At 41.1% G+C, this 18,780-nt stretch overlaps 1 protein-coding gene across 3 annotated transcripts in view; it reads right to left on the reverse strand.

The window, feature by feature from the left end:
* Positions 1 to 18,780, reverse strand: part of PINX1 (PIN2 (TERF1) interacting telomerase inhibitor 1) — a 64,607-nt gene that overhangs the window by 31,833 nt on the left and 13,994 nt on the right. For all 3 annotated transcript variants that reach the window (XM_072858258.1, XM_072858257.1, XM_072858259.1), the window contains one exon: positions 17,657 to 17,733. In XM_072858258.1, the coding sequence (XP_072714359.1) occupies positions 17,657 to 17,733 (77 nt within the window). The remainder of the gene's footprint in view (positions 1 to 17,656; positions 17,734 to 18,780) is intronic.

An 18,780-nucleotide genomic window follows, 5' to 3' on the forward strand; every position in this document is an offset into this window, starting at 1 on the left:
CACCTTCAAATAGCTCAGTGGTTTGTTCACACATCACCAGGTAAAATAGGTAAAGCAGGAGAATAAGTTATTGCTCTTCATTTACAGAGAAAGAAGAATTAAAACTATATTAAGATGTTTTAAAAGTGTTTAGGAATGGCTTTAACAGGAATTAGGGGGAGCCCTCCAACCAGAGAACAGGTGCCTGGGAGTTATCAACCCTAGTAATCTCTTGAATAGAAAGTTAACTAATAATATTAGAATAAAATATAGCAAACGCTATTAATGTTTTTAAATGGCAAGCAACATGCCTTTTTGCTTATGTATTTGAAAGACAATTGAACAGCTTGGGTTCTTCCCAGCTGGTTATAGGGTGAGTACACAGCTGTACAGTACACAGCTCTATACACCACAAACCCTTCTCTCCAGAAATTTTAAAAAATCATAGGGGAAAGATACTTTGGTTCCAGCCCAAGCTAGAACCACCATCTTTCAAAACGACTACTTTAGAGAGGTCTTTCTTGGTTTAGAAGCCATACTCTTGTGTTATGAGCTCTGAATCAGTCTCACATCCATATTCTCTCAAACACTTGCCATTCAGGACAGCCTTGGGAATCCTAGGCAATTAAAACAGCATGCCTCAGTTTCCCTGAGTGGAGAGAACAAGCAAATGTATTACAGGGATATTAAAGAGTTAATTAGGTAGTGCTTCATGCACCACAGCTTCACTGTTTCAGCAAGTCTCCAGTAACACCTAATTAACAAATCTCTGACAAGCTGTTTCTTAGAGAGCTCAGCATTGGTGCTCCATGCAAATCTTCTTTAACATGCCAGCCATGCAGCTACGATGCCCCTGCTGCCCCTCAGTGAGGGCATATCATGATTCTTCTGGCTGGCTTTAAGCTGTCATTCATGCCCCCCCTGCCCAATAAAAAAAGTTTATTTACTAAACTTTGGAGCATTTGGTACAAAGCAAAAACCAGCAAGCTACATCAAAGCCTCCCTATTATCACTCCCTAGTGAACTGTGAAAATATAAATTCAAAGCTGACAAGCTAGTTAGACTTTTAACTAAAATCTGAGTGCAATTAACTTTAACCATGCCACTCTGCTACTGTACTTCTGGCACCAACTTTGAGAAGTGGCCCAAATTCTTCTGAGGAACAGAAAGACCATTTATCTACTATATTTATTCAGGGCAAACCTCCTCCTTCGTGTCAAGCAGGGAATGTAGCGTTGCTGACTGTGACTGGCAGTGATAAAGGAGCTGGTACGATTTTCAAATGAGTAGCATGTCCCGCTTTCCCAAATGTTAGAGAAAAGTGAATAATATGCCCTCCTAAATAAGAACCGGCTACTGATTCAGAGATGCACACTGGGGAAAAGGTGCCTATAAATTACTGCACATATACAGCTACTGCCTTAAGAAGGCTTTCTGCTTGGATCTCCTACATAAAGGTATTTTTATTTGCAAAAGTTCATTAAGGAAAGTGACTCAGAAAGAGGGAGAGAAGGATCATTTGTCCACGGTAAAGTTAGGAAATGGCATTAATTTACAGAATAATTTGTATACGTGTGGTGCCTTCCAAGGTTCCTTGAGGTCCTAGGCACCTTCCGTGCAGTGAACCATTTTAGTAGTACCAAATTGGTAAGAAACTTTCACAAATGTAATGCCTTACCTAAGCATCCATATGGAAAGGAAAATAATATAAAGCTTTTATATATTTGCAATATATGTATATAAATCAAGAGCTTTGTACCCAAGGCTCAAACCATTCCAAATATTTATATTTAGTGGAAGCTTTAAATCTGGAGGCCAAAATCATCATATTCAACAGAAAGAGGTGACCCTCAAATGCATAAGGTCATACCTTAAGTGGGTTAAATGGCCCTTCACTAGTGCTTTTCTCTTCCCCTGCTTCTTAAATGTTACATCACTATATTTAACCTCTCAGCTAGGATTAATCTCCCTCTACTTTAGGCATCTAGCTTAACTCTGAAACAATTGGAGAATATTGTCTTGACTCCATCATTATCAGCAAATCTCCACAGCAACAAGATATCCTGAAGGACGAAACAAGAAAGCTAAGTGGGTACCTCTTGCACGACACCCTGAAGATGACTGTGCGTCAGGGCCCTTAAGTGGTATTAAACCCCATGACTCTCCCTTGAGAGCAATCTCATGTTTTCTTTCAAGGACTTCAGACCCAGGAAGACAGAGAATTCTCCTACCAGCCTGACAATACAGGTTCCAGAAAAATTGGTTACTAATTAGGACAAAATAGTTTTGCAGCTTTCAGTTCAAAACTTTTAACCATAAAAGAAAAGCTTCTTGAAAAAATAAGTACAAAAAGTTCTTTACAGATGTCACAGCAAAATTCTAATATTTTGTTGCCTGACATCAACTCGAGATAATTTTCCCTAGTTATCAACCTTGCAAGCTTCCTCTGAGAGTGCTACCAGTTCCCATCCCTTCAGCCACCCTTGCCATGTTCCCGTGCTCGCTCTTTCAAGAATATCACCTGTATTTTTCGACTTTGCCCCACAATGGTCTGGGCTCAGTGCTAGTCCAAGGGCTCTGACAGGCGAACGGTGGCAAATCTTGCTGTGGCAGCTGAAGATGTCAGCAAATCCAGCTCTGCACATCTCTGCTGAAGGTTAGTGTCATCCCTATATAGCAAAAGCAGCACTGAAGAACATCTGCCTGTAAATTAGTCCATCTAGTGCAAAGCCACCTTGCCGATATGTTAGGCTAAGAAGCCACGCTGTGTACTAGTGGCTGAGGCATATGTATGCCGTTTTTCTTCAGCTGACTGCAGCAGGGCAGGTTCCTGGGAACAGAAACATCTCACATCCCCATAAATCTACCCAAGCTCTTCTGTGCTCTGGTGAAGAGCATTTTGTTCCACTAATACCTACAGGAAAGAAAGAAGCTTCAGGACTAAATGAACTTTAATTCTGTGATTTGAACAGTATCTGCAATAGCTCTGCAAGGCTTTTTATATTATCAAGCCTGTGGAGGTGCCGGACTTTGAGGCACAGAAAGCATCTGGGACCAGACAGGCTCTACAAACCATGTTGTGAGTTCTGCCATCCAAGGACAGCTCTGTGGATTAAAGCAGAGGGGCAGCATCACCACTACACTGGAAGATTCCCAGAAAGCAAGCACAAGCCAGGACTGGGCATGAAGCCCTTTATTGTTATCAGTGTTTTTGTAAAGTCAGTTGCCAGGAGTGACAAACCTCTGTTTTCTAGTAGCGAGTGTTAAAATCAGAACACCCAGACTTCTGTTGCTGAAGAGCAAGGGCTATACCGATGGGCGTCTCTTGGAGACACCCATTTCCCTATGACAATGGAGGAAAAAGGAACAGGCCATATTTTGTGCCTTTGGATGCGATCCATTGCAGTTGCTACACACAGCATTCCTTTGCCATTTGGTAACTGAGAAACACTAAGCTTATTAAAAAGAAGAAGAAAAAAAACCCAACCCCGCAGTGCTCTGGTTGGTAAGCACTGGTCAGAGGAGGTCTGCTGTAATGAATGGATGTCAGAGAATCAGCAGCCCAAATGATACATTAAGTACTAGCTGTCAAAACAAGGGCTGCTACTTCACTTGACCAGAAGCAGCCATTTATACAAACACTCCTGCAGGTAGATACTTCTTCACTTCTTGCTTGACCTCAACTTTCCAAGATTCACAAATCTGCAGGGTTACATACCCTTGCCCTCAGTCGTGCAAGTAACGTGATGCTCCGGAGCACACTCCCCCCCTCCCATCCAGATTTTATGTAAACAGCCTTGCTTTTGCAGGGATTTCAGAAAAGCCGGAGACAGTCACGCTTCAGGAACCTCTGAAAGTTTAATTAAGTTACAATGTCCTAAAACCACAATATAGCTTTTATAGGCACTATGGCTGTAAAGTTCAAAAGGTAAACAGGTAAGCACATACAGTACACTTCAAACAGCTCTTCTAGTTCTCCAGAAATAACCATCAGGAGAAACTGAAAACGTATGATATACTTTGCACTTAAACATTCTCACTTACCATCTAAATATTTCAATGCACTTCATAAAGAACTACACATTTAACACAAATTAAGCTAATATCACCTCCATGGGGTATGTGAATCATCCTCAGATTTAGTGATTGTGAAATTGGGATGCAGAGAAGTAACTTGACCCAAGGCTGTATTACATGCGAGTAGGACAGTGGTGAAAGCAAACCAAAGAGCCCTGACTACAGGCTCGCTGTGCCTCACCTGAGCCACACTCCTGGGATCCACTGCGGGGTGATGTCCTCTGTAGACAAATCACCTGCTCAAATCCATCTTGGCATAAAAATGCCAAGGGGCTGAGAGAGAGGAGTTTAAAAGCAGCGAATAATAGACGGCTTAACAAGGCATAAGTTAAAATAGGGACATTTTGCCTTCTAACTTCTTAGTGTGCAAGTTACAACAAAAAACTTCCTCTTCCAGTCGCTTGCTGACGTGTAAGATTACACAATTTTCTCTCATCACCTCAAAGTTTGGCCCAGCATTCTCACTGCTTTTAAGATGAAATGTAAATGAACGCCTAAGCTTTCAGCATTAGCACAGTCACAGATATTAAGAGGCTGAAATTAGGTCACTCCGGCCAACACTGAAGCACTCCCCACAGAACATTCATTCTTCAGTTCAGGAGGAGAAACGTTTTTAGGTAGAAGCAAACTTGAGAACTGGATAACCCGACAGTCATGTGTTTCATTATATCACTGCCCCAGATTCAAGCTGAGTAGCACCAAAAGGTTTATATAAGCAGACTATTATGGTGGTCTTCGTGGAACAATTTGAGTTTTGAACTGATGCCATCACTGGACAGACTGAGAACATAGAAAAGGAAGATATTTAGAAAACTTAATAACCCACTGGGCTAAAAGTGTTGTTTACAGATTAAGGACCTGATACTGGGATGAGCTGAGCCAGGCAAGTAAATAAAGATTTGAAGCTCTAAGATAATCTGAGAATTGTTGGAGGAAATAGCTTTTGCTTGAATGTGACAGCAGTGGCATACAGAGTCAGTAGCCCCCGACATGCTGTGCATCAAAACAGAATTCAAGAAGTTGTCTTTGCTGCTTTCTATGACACTTTTCATACCAAATTTCTTAGTGTCTTAACACATTAGTAGTTGCAGAGAAATTCCACATTTACTGCTATCCAGAGGACTTTACAGGTTTTTTACTGAATAACAGCTAAACCTAGGAAGTGTTCCAGGTACTTTGGAGTGTTTGGTACAGACTAAGGTGTTTCTTGAATACACTTAAGAGTTGAAGGAGTAGATGAGAGCTGGGGAGGATCAACAAAAAACTCCTGCTTAATTACTTACACTGTTCCCCTTTTTCTCCTAGAAATATATGAACCCTATTCATATTAATAAGACATCAAAGAAATACATATATACACACACAAAGGGTTACCTGAACTAATAAATAATGAAAATTGGATTATTTTTTCCCTCATCTAAGATTTTTACTCCATTATAAGATATAGTGGTCTAATGAATAATAATTAAAAAAGCACCCGCAAGCTTGCACTTGACTGCAACAAGACATTTGTAGTAATGCCTATTTCTCTAACTGCAAATAATCATTGCAAAACGTACAAGTTGACTATTTTAAATGAAAATAATTTTTTTTAGAAATTTTCCAAATAAAATTGATCGTATTTTCTGTGAACTAGAAAGCATTTCCTAATTAGCATTAGCCTTTGACTAACTCGCAGTACTACAGTAACTTTCTTCTACTCCCAAGCTTACAGAAATTTCTTTGTAAAAAAATATTGAGAATAAATAATTTTCTTTCAAGTATTGAAGTACTGACTGACATTTAAATTCTTCAATATTCTGGAAAATAGGATTTTAGGGCAGACAGTATTTTTGATCTTCTCTTCATTTATTAAAAAACAACCTGTAACACACAGGTGCCATAGCATCTAGTTAGCCTGAGCTGGGTTCGATTCTGCTGCTGTCAACAACATGTCCCAGCACTCAGAAGATATCAGTTCATGGTGAGAACAGAGCAAATTTAAAATAAACCCCAGCAAACCATAAATAATAAGAAAGAGCTACATTATCAGAACTCTTCAACCCTGTGGATAGCCACATTTCTCACCCTCTGTCCCCTCTACTATCCACGGTCAAATCATGCCTGGTCTTGTCCTTTTCATGGGAGCTTCAAGTTCAGTGTAAGGGCCATACAACAAAGTATTAGTGCTTAACTTCAGCTGAGGTAAGTGCGAGCTGGTCACCAAAACAGCCCCGGTGATTCTGGATCCTGAGGGACACGAGCATTTTTTACCAGCAGGTTAAAACTCATCTATGCAGAACCTTCTGGAGGTCCATCGCAGACTACAACAAACTTCCACAGAAATTGATTATCATAGACAGCATCATCTTCTGCTCCAAAGCCAAAGCACACTTCAACTTGTCTTCACTAGTACCCACTGGGTTCGTATTACTGAGAGTCTGCCAAATCAAAACACTTGAACGCACAACCAATTTCCCCCAAGGAGAGAAAGAACAAACTATGCACAACAGACAGATGTCACATCCCTTAATCCAGTGCAGGGAAGAGTTTAGACACTGATACATGCATGGAAATTTCAGAATCTGTACAGCATAGTACCCAAACGCTTTCCAACTCAGCAAAACTTGGGTCTGCTTGAGCTTCCCTCCATTCCCTTTTCTGTCGCTTACTTCAGCTGTTAGACCTTTGCTTCCTTGCTCTCTCCTCTCAACAACAGACAATCTGGCTTAGCAATCGAAATTGGACAATATTCATCCTTAACACCAAATCTGAGGTCCTTCCCCAAAAGCATTCCATGATGGAGAACAGCAAGCCATCATCATCAAGATACTGGCAACTGATGTATCATTTTAAAAATGATGCTAAAGCAAACAGAGCATGGAAGGTATCTACTATCACAGAATCACAGAATCGTATAGGTTGGAAAAGACCTTTAAGATCATCGAGTCCAACCATAAACCTAACACTACCAAGACCACCACTATACCATGTCCCTAAGCACCTCATCCAAACATCTTTTAAATACTTCCGGGGATGGTGACTCAACCACTTCCCTGGGCAGCCTGTTCCAATGCTTGATAACCCTTTCAGTGAAGTAAAATTTCCTAATATCCAGTGTAAATCTCCCCTGGTGCAACTTGAGGCTATTTCCTCTCATCCTAAATCCCTTCATTCCTACTATCCCAGTGCATGATCATTTTCTCCATCATCATCTTCCTCTTTTCTTAATGGAGAGGTACATGCAGTTATTAGCAGATGGTCAAATTGGTGACATTAGTCAGCAGGTCACATTTGCCTATATATATATGGCAACAATACAATTACTCAAAGGAAACACACTGGGATTGATGATAGTTTGCAGAGTAAGGCTGTAGATGTAGGGAAAAACACAGACAATGGATTTCTTGACCTTGTCTTATTACTTTGAGAAAACTCAAATGAACCCAAATTAACTTCAAATTGCCAAACTTTTCAAACATGTGAGGCAGCTGCAGTGAGGTCAGAGAGAGGAGGGAGTACCTCATACACTCTCAAGGTTATCCTGACGGGGAAGTTTACCGTTAAGTCACACTCCAGCACTAGACATTTCTCCTGACTGGAGAGGGGAAAAAAGCAAATGCTCACAGCTGAAGAAAGAACAATTCAGTAGAGAAGTCTAAATTCTGGATTTGAAGTGGAAAAGCTTGCTTCTATGATTTTAAGCACTTTCTCAGGCTCGATCATTTCTTTTGCTCTGACTTCTGGTTTGCTTAACCCATCTGAACGAACCAGTAGTTTCATAACCAGTTTGATGAGCCAAAATCAGAAGACACCCTTGGAGAAAGGTTAGGAACCCTTTCATAACAAAGCGAGCAAAAATAAGACTGTACTATGAACGTCCAGTCCTTCTGCAGGCTATCTGAGTGGATCCGGCAGCCTTCTTAGAGGGTAATAAAATGTATTCTATTCCCCGATTTCTGAGAGAGAACACATGCTGCTATCTTCCTCTCATTTCCACAGCAGTATTATTCCCACAAGACACCAATCCCAAATGCCATCTCACACTACCCCTACTCCTCGCACACAAAGGAATAAGCTCCTTTGTGCAAAGGACCATCATCTTGGCTCTGTGCTACACCAGCAGAAGGAAAGAGCATGCAGCACGCTCTTAGGGCACCAGGGAAAGCAGGGCAGGTAGCAGCCTGCGAGATCAACTCGTTGTCAAGAACTTGCCCACCTGGCTTTAAAATCAACAGGAAGCCACCTGCTTAGTTCACACTTCCATATACAAATCCTGTTATGATAGGATCAAAAATGTACTTTTCCTTGTTTTGAACTACAGCAGTGGAATTTAATTTTTTTTTTTTTAAGAAAGCTCTTTGATCAGACAAATATTTTTAAAAGGAAAAACAAAACAAAGCCATCCTATAAAAGCACAGGCCCATGACAAGGGCTGTTTGGGAGGAAACAATTACACATGACAAAAATAAGGTTAACTTCGTTCTCTACTACCCGAGCCTGAATTCTAAGGTACTGTGCGTTACTTTCTCACCGTATACACACAGTTAAAAAAAAGAAAAAAAGAAACAAAAAAACCACAATTAGGATTCGTTTTGTGCACCCAGTGCACCCATTTAAGCAGCTATGCCAAACATTGTTTTATGGTTCCTTACATGGTTACACTGCTTTAACCCTATTTATACACCCCACATGTAAGAGTGGTTCCGGAACACATTTTTATGCAATTTCATTTAAGGCTGGATTTCCCCCCCCCCCCCCTTTTTTTTTTTTAAACTCTCAGTGAAGAATCCCACTGGGGAACCATCTTTTCAGGATAAGGTGTTATACAGTATACCGATGACAAAAGTCAGCATATAGATGCCAAAAGCCAGTACTAACGGAATCAAGTAAGATGAAGTCTTTTACCGACACAGACCTGCAATCTCACTTTTTATATTTTCCCCAGTTATTTCCTTAGACCCATTTATGGATGCCAGCTTTGTTCATGGAGTGCCTGAGGACTGGATACGACCCACTGAACAGTCTCAGTATATTTAAATGACAAAAAACTATGAGCCATTCTGATTAGAGACCCACTCAATCTCAATATAAAGCCATGATAATGATCCCCCCCCCACACCCTTTGGGGCAAGGGGGGGGATCATTATCAAAAAGAGCCCTTGAGGGGTTTTTTTGCAATTCAGAAAACAGAAGAACTACAATCATAACAAAGCTCTGTTTGGGCTTTTCCTCTTGAAAACTTTCACAACCTAAAAACTCCCCACAATGCAAAAAGCAAGGGCAGCAAAAATACACCTCCAAAAATGCAGTGTGGCTTTCACACTAAGTGTAGTTAAAAAATGACTAAGTTTTCCTGATATATGAATTTGTGGGTAAACCATTTATCAATGACCTGTTTACCTGTGCAGCAGAGTCCCTCAAGCCGAGGGCCATGTCATTCCCCTTTGACTGATTAATTAGCCAATCAAGGGATATTTTTCACTGCGAGGCATGATGGTTTATTCCAGCTAATGCATGGTCTCTAACGGTAACACATTAAAGCCAACTCGGCTCTTTAAGCCTATCGAAGTGACCAAAAGGGAAGGAGAGAAGATAAATCAAAAAAGCTCCCCCCAGTCTTGTTTCTGTTCCTAACAACCCCCCCAAGGAACTAACGCTAGAGGCAAGACTCTTCTCCAATGAAGAGAGAAGAAAAAGCACCATTTCTTCCAGATCAGGAGATGTTTCTTCCTCTCCTTCTCTCTGCTGGTTATCTCAACAGCAATAATTTATCCTCAGTTGATTAACAAGGTGCTTACAGAATAGGCAACAAAACATCAATACTTTGCTCTTCCTCCTTTTATCAAAAACACTACCAGGGCACCATGCTGGGTAAAGTGATTTTTACCGGTGCTCCTGGAACAATCTTACCTGCATGGAGAAGTATTAAAAATATGGCCCAAATTAACACCTTGAGCCTAACTGACTGTTTTTCTGACTTGCTATATATGGTGTTACAAGTTACCAGCTCAGAGCAACAGGATTTTGGATCTACTTTATGCTAGTCTGTGCTGCCAGAAGATTTGCTCTACCTGTACCACTCGTGTACACTGGAGATGCGTGTAGCCTTTCAGCTGTACTGTCATGCTGTCCTCCTTGGGAGTTTGCGTCACCAACCTGTTCTGGCTGCCCCTCAAGCACGGGCAAAGGCCTTGTACTGCCAACTGCTGCCAGAACCTGTTTCTGAGCATTTTTTTTTTCTTCTTTTTTTTTTTAGGAAATAATCCCTCTGGCTGTTAGAGTCCATGGTACGCAGCAGAGCAAAACTGGAGAGGCCAAAGAACTAACTGCAGTATTACAGACGTAGTAAAAAGCCTTTGCTAATGGTAATTTTAAAATATTTAATTCAAAGGGTCAGAAAGAAAAAACAAAACAGGTGGGCACACAAACCTAATGATAGCCTCTAATACTGATGCTGCAGAACACAGCAAGCTCCCATCAAAGTCAAGAACTAAGCCACTATAAGCTGAGCGTTACCATTTCCTAGATCATGGCTCTAAAAATCTGTAGCGAGTAAGCCATGCTGGTCAAAGTAGCAGTGAACTAGACGCTGACAGAAACCTTTCTAATCAGAAGCAGGTTCCTGGGGTAAATTCCATATGCGTAAAAGCACCATTATATTGTCTTGCACACTCTGCCACTAGGTCACCAGCCTCTTCCCACTAACCAACATTTAAAAAAAATTTTTAAAATGCAGCCTTCACAAGAACTGAATAGGTCAAGAGGGTTGAGCAGTAATTACATGCTTACAAGAACACAGTCAGCTTTCGCACTGAAACAGAATCTATTCAGAATATAACTTTTTGGATAGGATGCACCTCACTGTTAGATGTCCCCTACGATCAGTGAGGAAAGAGGCACATATCTGTAGGAAGGGTTTGGCTTCATACATCTTTCCCATCTTTGGAGACAGTGAACGCATCTGTTTGGGCATCTGTGCCTCATCACTATGAAGGGAGCTTGGAGAAGATGCCTAGATCTTCTACCAATGAAGTCAGGTGGGATTAAATCCCACCTTTTGTTACCTATGTTTTCATTTGCTTTGATTCTTGGTAAAACGTTATATTCCCTCTTCCCAATGACGTACAACACATTACATACTTCTGTGCTGAAATGGTCAAGTCGTATATGGGAATAAGCACTGTGCAGTTTTAAATTTTAACCTCAAATCTGACAAACTCTGTAGCCTGGGGATAATTATAATACCTAGACACAAGGTACTCAGAGCCTCTAAAAATGCAATTATTCTCTCTGACAATAAATATATAATAAAAAAAGAAGGAAATATGTTAAAGACACTATCTCAGTGTTTTCCTACTGTCTTCCTCCGGAACACGCTGACAGCAATTACATTTTTACTCTGATTTCTTAAGGGAGCAAAGTTTCCATAATCATTCTGCCCAGACATTTGTGTACAGCATGCACTCCTTTCTCTCCAGCAACTTTTTAATCCAACCTAACAGAAGCTTAGAGATTTCAAAGATACTAAGACTCTAAAATATTTCATGAAAATAGGTGGCTGGACAGAGAAGGCCAACAGATCAGCATGCACATGGACAGGGATTTCAGCATGAGCTCATCTCCTTTAGTCACACAGAATCCAAGCACAACACAACCACAGGAAACCAAGCTTCAGTACTGGAGCCACTCACAGAATGACTTGTTGGGAGATGTTTTACTTAAACCAATTCATCTTTGCCCATTCTAACAGGTCTAAAAGTGTTAAATTCTTTTTTTTTCTTGGCATCACTTACTAAGGAGCTGGGATTTCCCTTAGGAGAACCTTCCACTGCCCCGCTGACATCACTGCGAGGAAACCTGCTGAAGAGTAAGCTTGTGTCTTCCTTTTTCTAATTGAAGTTCTCACCCCCAGTACCATTCTTGGCTTTTGCCTACCCTGATTACTATCCCTTCCCTTCCTCTGTTCCTCCCCCTCCCCCCGACCCCCAGATATTTATAGGCAGAGAGGTCATCTTTTTCTGAGATGAACGTATCCAGTTCCTGCACTCTCTCCTTCTAGGACATGCCCTCTAACCCTGTCACCCATTTTACTAAATCCTTTTGGACTCTCTCCAGGGTTTTGATGTTCTTTTTCTGTTCTGCTTCTCAGTCCCAAATACCTCATGCTAGCTGCAGTCTCCAAAGCAGAACGGTGAAAAACCTAAGTTAATTTTTAACTAATTTTTCTCTTCTGCAGTTTTTTGTTCCCCGACAGCGCTGAAAAAAAAGGAACAGCAAATTAATTTATACGCTACCTCTGCAACACAGACTTTTGCCACAGGTAGAAAAACCCAGACTAAACTTACGACTTGCCTAAAAGGCACAATTGTGAAACCCACAAATATCAATATCATGATTGGTATTTTGCAGAAAGTTGAGGTGAAGGGAATTACATCAGTTTACCCATAGCTTCAGTAAGCCCATGGCAGAGCCAGACTTTAATGGATTTTCAGTTATGTCCCTTAAGATTAGCCAACATGCTTTTCTGATAAGTGCTGGGAAATGTAAGTCAGTTGAGGAAGTTCTGCAAAATGTGTCAGAAGACAATTTCCTGATTTAAAAAAAAAAAAAGTGAAAAAAGCAACAGGGTGGATAGTTACATTTCTAATGACTAACACGGAAGAAATCACCACGAACTTGAGACTTTCGGGCTACTTGGATTAGGTGGTTTAAGGGAACTTACGCAGGTTTACATCCAAGTTACAAAAATTTGGAGGAAGCAGATTACTCACCAAATGGCCTGAGACATGGCAGTGAGATGGATGCAAAACATTCCGTTTTCTATGCATCTCAAACAGAGTTATTACAAATGCGCCAGCAAATCAGAACTACTCCCCCAGCCCCCAAAGTGAAATCAGTGCCAGAATCATGTTGTTCAAGCAACCAAGTTGGGACTGTCTGTAACTCATTCCCAAATCCTCAGTCTCACTCAGGAGCATTTTCTCCAGTGATAAGGCTTCATCAGGAAACACAGCTGGATGGAGGAAGGAAATTCTGAGAAGCAAAAAAAATAGTGGGGGTTCCAGGAAGTTCAACCAGATAGGAACTAATGGAATTTGTTTTTCTGTCTCCCCAGCTCCCAGTGTTCCTAAGCAAGTGAGAAAATCAGAGGGAAAGTAGGGGCAAAAAAAGTCTGGCAGATTTTACCCTGCAAAACAGGTCCTCACTGCAGGTCTCCAGAGAGCATCATAATTACAATTCAATATTTTCGATCACTTACTCTCCCTGGGAAAAACTGCAGACGTTTTCAATTTAGGTCCACTCTGAAGCCCAGCCATTGTTTTCTTCCCCCCGTTTTTCTGACTTGTATTTTTTTTTTTTTAAACAAAGGTCCCTGTGTAGTTTATTAAGGAGTTCTTAGCTGGACACATGATTTATCAAAAATAATTAAAAAAAAGGTACCGTTATGTTTAACATTCAGGAGAATTAAAGGTTGCAAGTGCCTGTGATTAGTAACACATATCCCAGAACCATCAAAACAATAGCTTAAACTAGTATCTCGGTATTATTACTTCTAGAGAAACTCCTTTTGACCCTTAGGGGTAAACAGCATTTCCTTCCATATCCTTTGCAATTCCTCTCTTTTGCAATCTTTACAATCCTCTAGCCAACTCCCTCTTCCTTTGATAAGGTAGATAATCCAAATTTCAACATCCCCACTTACTGCAGTAGTGTCAGTGTGAAACAAGAGAAAAGATCCATTAGCCAGATCAGTCCTAGGCTACTGAGACAGTTAAAAAGTGAGTCTGAGATCAGCTCTACAGTTAAGACAGCTCATATTAAGCTAGCACAAAACATCTTCTGCCAAAGACTACTCCGCAGGTCAAGATCATAAAATGATTGCTAATGACTATGCTAGAAAAGACTGAACACAACTAATTGAAACACTGTCTCACTGATGTATCTGATTTGTTGAGACACCATTTATCACAGCAGCAGTTCAGAGGTGATGTATTTTTGACAAGCGCTTTAGAAGAGCCAGGATTATCTTGCTGGTCCAGAGACCATGTCACATAGCCTTGAGCCCTTCCACCAGTTTCCATTCAACCGTAAGCACAGATGGAGTTTCCTGGGTTTCACTTCCCCCCCCCGCTTTTCCTAATCTTTAAGAACAGTTTGGTATAACACCAACCAACCAGCCAGACCTAGTACCACAGTGCCGATGAGCATCAATGTAATACCACTGCCACTATCTACTGCACGTTAGGCCATTTGTAGAAATAGAAAAGTTCAAAGGCTGTGGTTACAACAGCTCTTAGGAGTAAGTAAGAAGCTCCGCAACTCACTCAGATTAAAAACCTGGCCATAATGCCATCAATGACATACATCCTTAAACGTTTCCATAACTTCCACTGTGTCTCTGATGCCTACAGATCTGCAAATGATTGCCCAACTGAGTCCGCTTACAGTGTAAGCGTTTCATTATTCCAAAATGTTCCCATCTTCTGCTCCTTAAGTGATCTCTTTCATCCATCCACTGAATTTTGTCACAGGCTTAAATTGGAGGCTTTAAGGGAGGGAGATAGTCAAAACTCAGTTGGACAAGGTCCTGAGCAACTTGCCGCAGCTGATCCCGCTTTGAGCAGGGCGGTTGATCTGGAGACCTCCAGAGCCCAATCACAGTAATTCTGTGATTCTATGAAAAGCAGTTTCTGCATCTTTCCATGAAGTTACACCCAAGATGGTTCTGATCCTGGATGGACACAACTAGAAATATGGGAAAGAGAATTATGCTGAATAATCTTTGCCAAAAGATGACAACTCTACTGCAAGCTGAGGACAGGTCATTCAATCAAAATCAAATTTGTACTGAATGCTTCTCAAACTGCACCTCTGAAAAAGAGGAGGAATCTAATACCTCGGAAAGACCACAAAGATAGGACTTCAAGCTACAGGATCAATACATTACAGGTACTTCCTTGTATCATCTCAGTTGCAACTACAGCTGGGAGCCTGCAGTCCGATTAATCGATAAGTAGCAGTTCTGGCACCTAGGTAAATATGGAAGCTGTCCTCATCTACTTTGAACAGGGTTAACAGCATACAACTGTCGCTAACAGTGGCAGAAGCTGCAATTAAAAGAGACTGCGGCCTACCACAGCCTGAAGGCATGCCCCAGGGCTCTGATGGACACCAGGACTCTTCCTACACTATCTCTACACAGGAACAGATATGAACAACTCACTTCCAAGAGAATGACAGCATTTTCCTGCTCCTGTAGTGCACTCTCTGCCACATCACAGAAATGCCCAGAGCCTAGAGAATTCAAAACAGAATGCAAACACACACAGAGAACAGTACTGCAAATCCTCACAGGGCAGTTCCATTTGTGCCACCTTAAGGACCAGGCTCTGCAACATGATGGAAAGGGATCATGAGAGTTCATGGGTGCAATGAAATGAAATTGCTCAGAGCTGGAGGGCCTGAGCCATGCATTTTTGTTCTGTGCAAACTCCACAGATCTCTGATCCATGAAGAAAAGGAGAGGGGAAAAAAAAAAAAGGCAATTGTGCTGCCTCTGGCTTTCTCTCCTTGTGGCTGCTTAGCAGCAGACAGTAGCCAGAAGATGACAATGCAGCTCCAAATTATATTACCTCCTGCCTGCATTTTCATGTGGAAATCTGGGTGCTTAACAGGGAACAGTCTGTGACTTCTTGCCAGAACCTTGAACCATTAGCTTAGTGTTCAGTGAGGGGAAAAAGGAAATCTGCACAGTAGCCATCAGCCAACCACTGCATTGGTCAAAGAATTAGCAAAAGCATGCACAAACATATAGCCTTCACAAGCAGCCATAAAGGCACACGATCTGCAGTGTCTCTCAACAAAAGAACAAATGCTCTGCAGGATTAAGTCCCAGAAGCAGCAACAGCACTTTCCAAACTTATTTTTAGTTTCAAAAGATGCAGGACATGCAGAGAAAACAAGGCCAACTATTTGGGACAACTCATGGGTGGGCAAAAATCTACTCCCTTAACCACAGCACTGTTGATTTGCATTAAGTTCCAGTTTGTCTTGCTTCACGGTCATCTGGCAGCAAGGGAACTAAGAAGTAGATGCATGGCATATTTAGGTGATCAGAACTGTTAATCAAGGGGGCTCCGATGGTGCAAGCTTACCTACAGCATTTGAGACCTCCAACAGCTCTCACAGACATGAAGTCCCCAAATGCTTATTTTAAGTTAAGATAGGTTCTGTTGTGGCTGATGGCCTCCTCCCAAGCTCTTACCTTTCAAGCCAAACCATGTGACTTGTAACAAAGGTTCGTACTGTTTTTCACAGTGGCAGACAAGACAGGACAGTTCTTAATTTGTTTAAATTTCTTCTAACCTCCCAGTTTAATTAACTGTAACTGAATTTTTGTAGTTTAGAGAACAGTACTCAGAAAACAGACTTGACATTTTTCTCTCTCCTACCAATAACTTTAAAACCGACAGCACATTCACTGAAATTATAACACTATATGGGATAACGGCAAGACCAAATCCTTTGAACTGTTCAATTCAAGACACCCCACTGAAGTATTCTTTATTTTATAGTAAGTTTTTTCCAGTGAAGAATCCCCAGTGGATCGCTTTTTGTTGTTCACAAGCTCCCTCGTCATTCTGCCTAGCATTTACACAGCTACAAACCTTATACTACTTTCATTACTATCCAGGATCTCTTAGCATATTCTTCGCCCTATTCCTCTCCTCCCAAAGTTCACAGTGGCCTACAGTGAAGCTACAGACCAATTTTCAAGAGTACTGCACAATGAGCAAGGTGTCAAACACATACAGGGTATTTCAGAAATTTCCACTCAACTTCAGGCCCAATCTTCCCCTCTAACTACAAGAGACTTCAGAGACCTCTGAACCAACAGGGCAATTCTTGCTACATATTCATTCGTGCTTTTCCAGATGTTATCTTTTCCAGTGAATTTTTCTGGATACATTAGTCATGTCACAGCGTAAGTCTGTTATTTTAAATACTGATATAGCAGGCCTACTCTCTGCAAGTGCAAAATGCTAATGAATACAAAAATAAAATAAAATAAATGCTAGTACAAACCTTGATCTCATTACACAAAGTTGGAGAAAAGTCTTCTCATTAAATATTTACCAGCATTCAAGCCATCTTTGGATCCTTTGTTCAAAGATGAGCAAGACTTTGCAGCTGCTCAGCCTTTCCCAATTCTCATGAAAATACGGGCAGTTTGCTGAGATTGGCCAGTTGCTGCTGGAAGTCAAATTTTATTTTGGATATTTATGCAACTTTCAGATCAAGCAAAATTGATCTATTTTGCGATGTATATTACTTAACAAGCGTAAAATTAAAACAATGAAGATTCCTAACTCCAAAGAAGTTACATCACAATAATTCATAAAAATATGTATTAAATTCACTCTTATTTTCTAATGGTTCAGAGCACAGCCCTCCACCTGCAGACTTCACGTAGAAAGAACAGTAATTTCACAGGCAGAAGACCCCTTGCTTTTGATGGGCATGTGGTAATCTCATTAGCAGAAAGATATTTAAATGCGTTTTTGTTATAAGGGAAAACATACAAGGAAACAAGAGAAAGGTGAAGCCTCTTGTTTACCTGTGTCTTCATACTCTTCTGTCGCTTCCCAAATATGCAGGACAGATCATCTTCACTGCGCGAAGAGAGATCCTTACCTGAAAGGGGTAAGGGGAGGAAAAAAATGCCACAATCTTCACATCTGGTGATGACAGGTACATTTTGGTAACACAACCTGTGACCCACGGAGGTAGAGAAATTGTTTTTGGAGGTGAAAAGAAATCAGGAGCAGAATGTTAAGGACACTAAATTAAGGCTGACCATGGCTCCCACATAAGGTAGGAAATGTGTGTGTGTAGAGGGAAAGGCTAGTGAGGAGACAACCACAGCCTGCTGGTGCATGCCCACAGGGAAACATATAACAGCAGCTTGTTTCCCCCCACCTGATACTGCAATTGTCATAGCAAGATGAGGGAAGCAGCCTGCTAAAGGGAAAGAAGAGTTGTAACCTCCTACACACAAGAAAAGTTCAAGGAGAATCTGCATATCTTGGGATTCTCATGAGAATTCCCTGCCTCTTGACAGAGTTAGGGAGTTGTAGCTCCTCTATACAGTGTGTGTGTAGGGGAATCAATCTCTACTCAGTGGGGGCTTTTCTTTGATTCATGAAATTGCTTCTGAAAAGCAAAACCTCCATCACTGCAACACACTGGATTATTCCAACTTAAAACAATTTCAAGGGTGAAGCAAAGATTTCTCTGAGTTCCAGTAGGACCGTTATGCCCATCTGACTGTTGTGTGGCTAGCTGAGTATCGGACATGAAGCAGGGAGGGGGAAGAAAAAGGCTGTGATGTGATATTCTGAGATACCAGCAAAAGTTTAGCCGATTCCACAATGCAGAAGCCTTTATGAGTTGTCCGTGGCTTGTCTCAGAAAATTCTTAAAAAAAAAGTCAGCAAAAGTTAAAGAAACAAAATTAGTCCAGATGGGCCAACTTATGAGGAGTCTGCTGGGGTCTTACTCCACTTGACTGTCTGATTCCAAAATCACTGACTTAAAAAATGAAACTAAGCACTTATAAGGGACAAAAAATAAAATAAATCTGACTATTCCACCTGTTTCTTCTTGTCAGGATCCTTAACTGCCCACAGAGCGTAAGCAGACACATCAACCTAGAGAAGAACGTGTTATCCAACTTCCCCAT

This window comes from Ciconia boyciana, chromosome 3 (genome assembly GCF_034638445.1).
Source record: "Ciconia boyciana chromosome 3, ASM3463844v1, whole genome shotgun sequence".
In the NCBI taxonomy this organism is placed as follows: Eukaryota; Metazoa; Chordata; class Aves; order Ciconiiformes; family Ciconiidae; genus Ciconia; species Ciconia boyciana.